This window comes from Erythrolamprus reginae, chromosome 4, assembly GCF_031021105.1.
Source record: "Erythrolamprus reginae isolate rEryReg1 chromosome 4, rEryReg1.hap1, whole genome shotgun sequence".
Classification (NCBI taxonomy): Eukaryota; Metazoa; Chordata; class Lepidosauria; order Squamata; family Dipsadidae; genus Erythrolamprus; species Erythrolamprus reginae.
The window spans coordinates 21,847,772-21,858,639 of NC_091953.1; the positions used below are offsets into that span (position 1 = coordinate 21,847,772).

General features: G+C 35.8%; 1 protein-coding gene across 1 annotated transcript; it reads right to left on the reverse strand.

Annotated features, from left to right (window-relative positions):
- Window positions 1-501: 501 nt before the first annotated feature.
- On the reverse strand, window positions 502-1,182 carry LOC139167236 (gap junction beta-2 protein-like). Its single transcript, XM_070751682.1, has one exon. The coding sequence runs from the start codon at window positions 1,180-1,182 to the stop codon at window positions 502-504; it is 681 nt and encodes a 226-aa protein (XP_070607783.1).
- Between the last annotated feature and the right edge of the window lie 9,686 nt (window positions 1,183-10,868).

Here is a 10,868-nt window from a genome sequence, read left to right on the forward strand (position 1 = left end):
ATGGAGCTCCCAGGAGCATGCACATTGTAATATGGATAGATCAGGCTACAAACGCAGTTTATTATGGTTAGTGTAGTTTCTGGCGAGTGTATTTATTGAGTTGATGAATGTGCATTTACTGGCCTCACTATTGGAAATGACTCTCCAGAAGCGTAGAGCCATTGTGCCATTGTTGTTTTTGTATTCAGGGCTGTCATGGGAGATGTCAACAGTTCATCAGGAGAGATAGAAGCATAGAAACATAGAAGATTGACGGCAGAAAAAGACGTCATGGTCCATCTAATCTTCCCATATACTATTTCCTGTATTTTATCTTAGGATGAATACCGGTATATGTTTATCCCAGCCATGTTTAAATTCAGTTACTTTGGCTTTTTTTTTCTTCCAACAATATAATTATGACTATTAAAATAAAACTCCATACAATTTTCATGTTTATTGGAGGTATTGTTGACTAATGTTTACAATTAATACAAAATAAAAGATCAATAATATACACATTTAATGATTAGCCGGAGAATGTACACTTCTTGACTTCTTCCTGCAAAACTTTATCACTAAGTAAGATAATTCAAGCACATTTAAAAGCATACAAATGCCTGAAACAGCAAGCATGAAAATAGTAAATACAGTTTTTTCAGTGGGTCGGGAAATAAAACAGTCCACTGTATTTGGGCAAGGAAAATCAGTACATCTCACTACCCGAGGCATTTGATAGTCTCTGTATATGTAGTAAAATATATATATGAAGCCTACCTCAAAGATAATTCGGAAAAAAATGCTACTAGTGTATGTCCACCACAGGGGACCCTCGATATGAAACCGCTGCATTTTGAGATCTTCGATGGCCATCTTCTTGTGCCTGCATTCCTGTTTTTTCTTATGTCTTCTGTATGCCACATGCATGGCCACTAGCAGAGCTGGAGTAGAGACAAAGATAAGCTGGAGAGCCCAAAGTCTAATGTGAGAAAGCGGGAAATGCGCGTCATAGCAGACATTTTTACATCCAGGTTGTAGGGTATTACAAGAGAAATCCTGCTGCTCGTCTCCCCAGACCTTTTCTGCTGCCACTACAAGAATCATAACACGGAAAATAAACAGGACGGTAAGCCAGATTTTCCCGATGCTGGTGGAATGTTTGTTTACACCTCCTAAGATGGCTTGTAGAGCTCCCCAGTCCATAATGGTGTGTTCTTTTAGTCTATTAAGACAAAATAATAATAATATGCCAATTGATAAGTAGTTTCATAAGTTGAAATTTTCTATATCACTATTATTAAACATTTCTACTCTATTAGGAAGTTGGGTTTCTTTTTTCTTTTCCTCTTGAATTAAATTAATTAAATTAATTAATATTGCTTCTTCATTGCTTATTTGACCCCTATGACAATCATTAAGTGTTGTACCACATGATTCTTGACAAATGTATATTTTATTTTATGTACATTGAGAGCATAAGCAGCAAGACAAATTCCTTGTGTGTCCAATCACACTTGGCCAATAAAAATTCTATTCTATTCTATTCTATTCTAAAACGGAAGATAGGACAATATAATTTTATGTACACTTTTATGTACACTGAGAGCATACGCACAAGATGCTGAGCCGCTCCGAGTCTTCGGAGAGGGGCGGCCTACAAATCTAATAAATAATAATAAATAATAATAAGACAAATTCCTTGTGTGGCCAAAAACACTTGGCCAATAAAGAATTCTATTCTATTCTATAAATAGTTAAGCTGTATTGGTTCAAATGATTTATGCAGATGTAAACAAACTTGTAAATCAAGGATACCTAAAAAAGAGTATCCTTTAACCTTAGACACACTAATTATCATAAATACACTAATTGAGAAACCATTTTGCTGTTTGAATCCATAATGGAATGAAAAAAGATACCAGCTTGTTATTTGCATGTCCAAACAAACTTTACATTTTGTTTGAGGATTGAAGACCTGTATACTGCACAAGTCAAAAAGAGGGCTGTGAAAATATTTACAGACACCTCACATCCTGGACACAAACTGTTTCAACTCCTACCCTCAAAATGACGCTATAGAGCACTCTATACCAGAACAACTAGACACAAGAACAGTTTTTTCCCTGAATGCCATCACTCTGCTAAACAATTCCCTCAACACTGTCAAACTATTTACTAAGTCTGCACTATTTACTAAGTTATTGTTCCTATTCATCCATCTCCTCCCACAAATAACTGTAGGGCCGTAACTTTGTTGCTTGTATCCTTACAATTATATTGACTGGTTTCTAACAATGTTTCCTGTAAGCTGCGCGGCTGTCCACGTAATGAGAGAATGATACGCAGCAGTTTCAAATTGCCACGCTCCGTTTCTAACAATTAAAGGAACCATTGGTTCTTAATATGATTTGATTGCTTATTTGTACCCGGACTAACTTTAAGTGTTGTAACTTATGATTATTTACAAACTTTTCATTTATGTACACTGAGAGCATCTTCCCTCAGACAAATTCCTTGTGTGTCCAATCGCACTTGGCCAATAAAATTCTATTCTATTCTATTTAATTAATGTTATTTGCAGGGCTTATAGATTCCTCAAATCCAGCAATGCAAAAGAAGTTAAAAACAGCATTATGTATCGCAAAAAACTGGGAGAGATTTCAAAAGCTATCATTAAGGAATATAATTTACTATGCAGTTGATTATTAATGAATGAATGAATGAATGAATTTGTATAGCCATTTAAAATGGCTTACAACAATCAAATTAATTAAATATGTAAAATGGATGTTGGCTAAACAATTTTCTGATACAAAGCTTTACAGGTAGTCCTTGACTTACAACAATTTATTTAGTGACCATTCAAAGTTACAATGACATTTTTTTAAAAAGTGACATGACAATTTTTCACACTTATGACATTGCAGTATCCCTGTAATCATGTGATCAAAATTCATATGCTTGGAATTGACTCACATTTATGACAATTCAGTACAGTATTTAGTGGTGATATTATCACCTTTTGTGACCTTCTCACAAGCAAAGTCAATGAACCACTTAAAAACCATGTCACTAATTTAACAATTGCAGTGATTCACTTAAAAACTGGCAAGAAATGTCATAAAATGGGGCAAAAAGTCACTGAACAAATTCTGGTGAATGGGAAGATAATCTAAGGCTGAAGCAGATTGTCTGAATCCAGAAATTAACAAACTTGAGAGAAAGAACTGGTTTCCATTCAGAATAAAGCTATTAATAATCTATACATTTATAATATATCTATAAACAATAGTACAGAATACAGGATACGTTTTTCCTTTTCAAGTGCCTATTAAAGCAACTGCAGAGGCAAGAATGCTCCTTCTGCGTGGTCCCAGACGATCAATTCAGGAAAATTGATCAAATCCACATCTTCAATTTTTAAGTATGCTGTTAATTTGCATAACCATGTACAATTTTCTTCCTTATTATATTTGCTTCTGGATCCAGCTTCTATTTATCTAAAAATAAATTTTAAAAAACCTGCAACGAAACTTCAAACATTAATCCATCCGTAACACAGCATACAATATTTTGATTGAAAACTTACCAGGATTGAAAAGATGAATACAAATCCGATCTTGTGGTTTTACGGTGGGGGAGAGAAATGGGTGTTCCCTTGGAAAGAGAAAAAGAGAGAGATCCTTTTCATCACACAGTTTTGGAGTTTTGTTTGGTTGTCTTCGCCTTCACCAATTATTTGCTGAATCTGTTCTAGACAAAATGACTAATGAATGAAAGTAATATCTCTTTACTTCCGTCATCCATTCTCCTGTCTGCAATCTGCTCCCAAGAAGAACGAGGGAATACTACTGCTTGTAAAACTCCCTGTTTCTTCCTGCAACTAAAGTAGTAGCTAGGCATCTAATTTGCTGAACCTGAACATCACTAGAGGGAGAAAAAAATCATCCCCATAAATTCTTGCCCTCTTCCCTCCTACTCTCGTTCTCCTTCTCATACAGATTTCTACAAAGGGCAAATTCATAGCAGCCCATTGTTTCTCCACCAAAAAATCCAGATTCCTTCAAAAAAAGGAAAAGGAATTCCCGCATTCATCTGCTCACCTTAGATCCATGATGGCGAACCTATGCCACGCGTGCCATAGATGGTACATGGAATCATATCAGAGGGCATGCGAGGTGTTGCCCTATGCTAGCTCCAGCGTACATGTGCATGCTAGCAACTGATTTTGGCCTTGGGGAAGGTCATTTTTCTAAACTTCCAGTTTGCCTGGTTTTTCACCATTCCAGGCTTTAGTGAGGCCTGTGCAGGGACAGGGTGGGGGAAGATTGTGCGCATGTGCAGCGCAGGGGTGTATGCATGTGTGAGGGAGTGGGGGATGTGCAAGCACACGTACACACATCCTTTTGGCCCGCGAACCAAAAAAGGTTCTCCATCACTGGCTTAGATGCTTCCGGTTAGCTCCAACAGGTTGGATAGCATTTAGCAATAGCATTTTAGACCAGTGTTTTCCAAACTTTTGACATAGGTGTACCTCTTCTATAATTTTCGTAATGCTTAGTATTTTAATAACAATCAAAATATATTTCTTTTTTTGGTACATAATAATAATAACCTTCAACAACAACAACACAAGAGCACGTCATAGATATAAACTAATGCAGAAAATATGACTTCAGCAACGGAGTGATCAATACCTGGAACTCACTTCCTGACTCTGTTGTTTCTTGCCTTAACCCCAAAATCTTCAACCTTTAATTATTTAGAGTTGACCTCTCCCCTTTTCTAAGAGGTCTGTAAGGGGTGTGCATAAGTGTACCCTTGTGCCTAATGTCCCTGTCTGTCTGTCTGTCTGTCTATCTATCTATCTATTTTTATTATGTTTGTCAAACAAGTATAGAATTATAGTTTGTATGAACATAACAAAGTGTACAGAAGTGATAACAAGGATAAGACAGAAGGACACTGCATGAATGGTTAACAGCATTCTTGACTTATTTATTGAGTTTATTGAGTGATCCTTTTTATCACTTCTTTATACTTGGTTATGTTAACCCAAACTATAATCCTTCATTTGTTTTTTATTTGTTTGTTTTGTCAAGTACATAATGTAGGAATGTGAAGAAATAATATTAATACTGTATACATGAATAGGGGGCATGCATAAGTGCACCATTGTGCCTACAGTCCCTGTCCTTTTATTTATTTATTTATTATGTTTGTCAAAGAAGTATAGAATTATAGTTTGTATGCATAACAAAGTATAAAGAAGTGATAAAAAGGATAATAAGACAGAAGGACACTACATGGATGGTTAACAGCATTCTTGACTTATTCATTGATCTCCGAGTTTGCGGAGAGGGGCGGCATACAAATCTAATAAATAATAATAATAATAATAATAATAATAATAATAATAATAATAATTATTATTATTATTATTATTATTATTATTGAGTTATCCTTTTTATCACTTCTTTATACTTGTTTATGTTAACCCGAACTATAATCCTTCATTTATTTTTTATTTGTTTGTTTTGTCAAGTACATAATGTAGGAATGTGAAGAAATAATCATATTAATATACAGGAATAAAAGGTTAGGATAACATTAGAGATATTATAACAATATTCATATACACGATGATAATAAGACCTAAACTTTACTATTGAAACTTAACGTCTTATATGCTTTAAGCACATTTGTCTGTCCATTTTTTATCCTTTTCTTCTTTTTTCTCTATGTAGGTTTTGTTTGTTTTGGCTGTTTTTTATATGTAGAAAATTAATAAAGATTAAAAATAATAATAATAAGACATAGAGACATTAGGACAGGCGACGGGAGGCACGTTGGTGCACTTAGGCACGCCTCTTACACAGCTCTTGTTTGACTTATTTGACAAATATAATAAACACATAAAATTAAAGAAATAAAATTAAAACCTCCCATTTCCCCTCATGCACTCCGCAACCTTCCCCAGGTACCCTCGCCAGATCTGCTCACTCGATTTTGAGCGGGAAAATGAACGCGCCCCCCGCCCCGCCTCACCTCCTCACAACCGTGCGTCTTTTTTTGGCGCCCGGTTCTCTCGGTCCCTCTTTTGCGCCACTGCCAGCCGGCTGCGTCCGACCGCTCACGGCCGCCTCGATGATTTCTAGGGATGTTCCTCCCGGTTGATGGTGCGGCGCCTTTTTTTTTTTTTTAAGTGAACGCCTCTAGCAGAGGCTGTTGCGAAAACGAGGCGGGCAATAATTCAATCCGGAGGCGGGTGAGAAGACGCACCCGCCTAGGAAATTGTCCCGGTCCGGATCCTGGCCCGGAATTATAACAGCACCTTTGGGGTCAGCAATAGGACAAGGATGGGATATGGGTGACTGTAACCATTTTAAATTGAAAGGGTTTTATGTGGATCTATGCTAGTTTTTGTTGTGAGCCGCCCTGAGTCCCTAGATTCGAGTTGTTGAAGTGTGGAACTCATTACCAGACTCCGTGGTGTCAACCCCCAACCTTTTCCCCTTAGACTTTCCACAGTTGACCTATCCAGATTCCTTAGAGGTCAGTAAGGGGCGAGCATAAGTGCACTAGTGTGCCTTCCGTCCCCTGTCCAATTGTCTCTCCTATATTTTATATATCTTTTCTCTCATCCATACATCCTTCCTCTACTCTTCATTGATATATTCTATTCTCATATCTCTTCTTCTATCCCTTCCCTGATATTTACTAGTACACGTTTTTATTCTCCTTAACTTTCAATTTGTATTGGAATAAACAAACAAACAAACAAACAAATAAATAAATAAAAGGTATAGTTAGTGAATGAAAGAAAGAAAGAAAGAAAGATCTCATCTCCCATTTATGACTGTAACTTGTTGCTAGTATCCTTACGATTTATATTCATATTGATTGTTTCCTGATTGCTTATTTGTACTCTATGACAATAACTAAGTGTATCTCAAACAAACAAATGGTTAGAGCTTTTTTTTTTGAAAGCATGTATGCTTTTATCTCCAAATTCAAAAGGTGGAAAATCAAGCTCCCTTGATCAGAAAGCATAAATGTGCCCTGTTACTATTAGTTTTCTCATCCTTCCAATCACCCATCTCCTCCTGTTGCTTGTGTCCTTACAATTTATATCCTGCTCAAAAAAATTAAGAGAAATAATACATCCTAGATCTGAATGAATGAAATATTCTCATTGAATATTTCGTTTGCACAACTATTCCATTTGCACAACAGCATGCAAAATTGACTGTCAATCAGTGTTGCTTCCTAAGTGGACTGTTTGATTTCACAGAAATTTGATTTACTTGGAGTTATATTCTGTTTTTTAAGTGTTCCCTTTATTTTTTTGAGCTGTGAATTAATATTGATTGTTTCTTGATTATTATTTGTACCCTGTGACAATAACTATGATAAGTGTTGTACCTCAAATAAACAAACAATAAATGGCTAGAGCTTTTTTTTGAAGGCATTTATGATTTTATCTCCAAATTCAAAAGGTGGAGAATCAAACTCACTCAATCAGAAAGCATTAGTGTGTCCTGTACTATTAGTCTTCTCATCGTTCCTGTCACCCATCTCCTCCCACTTATGACTGTACGTAATTTGTTGCTTGTATCCTTACGATTTATATTCATATTGATTGTTCCCTGATTGCTTATTTGAATTCTATGACAATCATTAAGTGATGCACCTTATGATTCTTGACAAATGTTTCTTTTATGTACATTGAGAGCATATGCACCAAATTCCTTGTGTGTCCAATCACGCTTGGCTAATAAAGAATTTTATTCTATTCTATCACTCTTAGCTGCTGTAAAAATGAAATATGGGTAGTCCTCGAGACCATAATTGAGACCAATATTTCAGTGGCAAAGGGAAACATTTTTAAAGTGAATTTATGCCCCATTTTGCAACCTTTCTTGCCACAATTATTACAGCGGTTATTACGTTAGTAACATGGTTCTTAATTGTTCAGCCCGCGTATGCCACACGCCTTGTCAGAATCTGGTTTCCCCACTGTCGTTGTCAGAAGATCTCCAAAGGGATCCACATAACCCCAAGACGTAAATCTGAGTCAATTACCAAGCCTCTGAATTTTGGTCAAGTAACCATGGAGTTGCTGCAATGGTCGTAAGTATGAAAAACGGTCATTAGTCACTTTTCCCCAGTGTTGTTGTAACTTTGAATGGTCACTAAATGCATTATTGTAAATTGAGGACTACCTATAATAGCAACACCTTTAAGCTAAACCTAGCCTTTTGGGACTCCATGGATACATATAGTTTGCTCCCTTGATACCGGAACAGACCTAGTTTATCAATTATCTAAGGCAGTGATTTTCAACCTTTTTTGAGCTGCGGCACATTTTTTATACAAAATCATGGTGCACATTGAGGGGGGGGGGCTAAAAAAAAGTTTGGACAAAAAATTTCTCTCTCTCTCTCTTCCTCGCTTTCGCTCTATTTCTCTCCCTCTTTCTCTCTCTTCCTTCCTCTCTCTCTCCATCCCTTTCTTTCTCTCTTCCTTCCTTCCTCTCTTTTTTGCTCTCTTTCTCTCTCTCCCTCCTTCCCTGCCTCTCTTGCTTTCTTTCTCTCTCTCTTTCTCTCTTGCTTTCTTTCTCTTGCTTTCTTTCTGTCTTGCTTTCTGTCTCTTTCTCCCTCTCTTGCTTTCTTTCTTTCTCTCTCTCTCTCTTTCTTTCTCTCTCTCTCTCTTTCTTTCTCTCTCTCTTGCTTTCTTTCTTTCTCTCTTTCTTTCTTTCTCTCTCTCTCTTTCTCTCTCTCTTCGCGGCACACCTGACCATGTCTCTAGTGTGCCGCAGCACACTGGTTGAAAAACACTGATCTAAGGCATGGTGCTTTTTTCAAAGCACTTTCTTTTGTACTTTCTGTACTTCTGTACTATACAATAATATTGTATCCAACAATAAGGTCAGCCTGCTTGAAAAAAAAATTCATAATGCCCCTCATTTTCATTTCATTTTATTAAATTTATTGACCCATCTTAACACAAGGTAGTTTTGGGTGGTTTACAATATTAAAAAGATATTTTTTTTACAAAACATATGCACAATATGAACTAAATAATATAAAAAGATAAATATTCAACCTAAATTAAAAATGGTGAAGGTGAGAGTAGGATGAAGGTGAGGGGAAGGAAAGTATTTGTTATTAGTCTGTCACCCACCACCAATATGAAGCGCCCCCACCCCATTGGAGCCTGAACCCCAAATGGCGGATCTTTAAACTCTTGTGGAAGTCGGGACTCAAGAGTGTTGGAGCTGACCTCATTCTGAGACGGGAAAGGAAGGGGGAAGATATGCAGGAATATTATTTTTATTTTATTTATTTTTATTTATATATATTTGTCAAATAATTATAGGATGGTAATTTCTTTAAACATAACATTAGAAAAATAATGATAAAAAGTAATGATAAAAGACAAGGCAGTAGGACAGGGATGGTAGGCACAATGGTGCGCTTATGCACGCCCCTTACAGACCTCTTAGAAAGGGGGAGAGGTCAATTGAAGAGAATCTAAGGTTAAAGGTTTTAGGGTTTGGGGAAGAAACTGCAGAATCAGGTAGTGCATTCCAGTTTGTGTCCATATTAGACAGCTTGTGTCCATATTAGATGCCTACAATCAACTTTGGAAGGTTTTGGAATGAGGATGGTTTTTTTACTGCTACATTATTATTATTATTATTATTATTATTATTATTATTATTATTATTATTATATTTGTTTATATTTTGTACCTGCTTAGAGTTATTCAGGATTAGTACAGTTAATAGAATAAACACATACGGAAATTATGGAATTTTGCAGAAATTCCGTGTAGAAATTATATATTATAATTTGTATACAATTTGTATATACAGTACAACAATTTGCCTTATTTGAGCCATCGGATTGAAGAGATAGATCAGTTACCTTATATCATGTCCTCTATGACTTAGATAATTGCATGTGAAATTCAACAAACATTTTTCAAATCTTGGTTCCTCCTGCACCGAATGACTTCATTTTATTTTACATAAATCTTTGCATCGGATTATAGTTCTGATTCATCAAAATCCTTAATTAGGTGGTATGGCTTAATACTGTACACTATCTTATATAACATGGATGTCGTTTGTTAAAGGATGTCACTGAGTCTATTGTGTCTGTAGTTAGCACAGAGTACTCTGATATTGCTTCATTATGGAAAATTTCTCCTAATTTACAGTAGTATTCAACCCATTAGTTTAATTTTAATTTATAGCTGAGGTTCTATCTATTCAGCTCTGGATTATGCTAGATTCAGGATATGTTTTGATGCTTGATAATTTCTTTTTAGTGTTGCTAAAAATGTATGGTTGCAATAATATATTTATTAAAATAAAGGAAAACCAGTCTTGGCTTAAACCAGTCAGTATGCATCTCTTCCAGTCAAGGAAAAATTACTTCCCTTCCTGTTATTCCTAGCCTTGGTTACTCATGATTGTCATATTTTTCAGCTATACTTCAGTAAGGAACATATTTAATTGTTTTTGAAATTTGCTCTGCTAAGACAAGTAAAAATAAACTCACTGATCAGGGCGCTTTAATGTGTCAATAACTTTAGGAAGAATGGTTGAGTTATGCATTGCACAAAACTATTACTATTTCTTTAGTTGTGCTTTAGCATGAGATTTATAAACCTAATTATGGTTATAGATTGCAAAGCATAATTTATGGCATAATATGATGCTTGAAGCTAGCCATTCTCAGATTCAGTAAATCATGGGTAAAGCAACCAGTTTATTTTAATGTGGGTATTCAATCTTTGGTGACCCTATACCAACGATGGCAAATATTTTTTTCCTTGAGTGCCGAAAGAGCATGCATTTCTGCTATCTCGCATGCGTG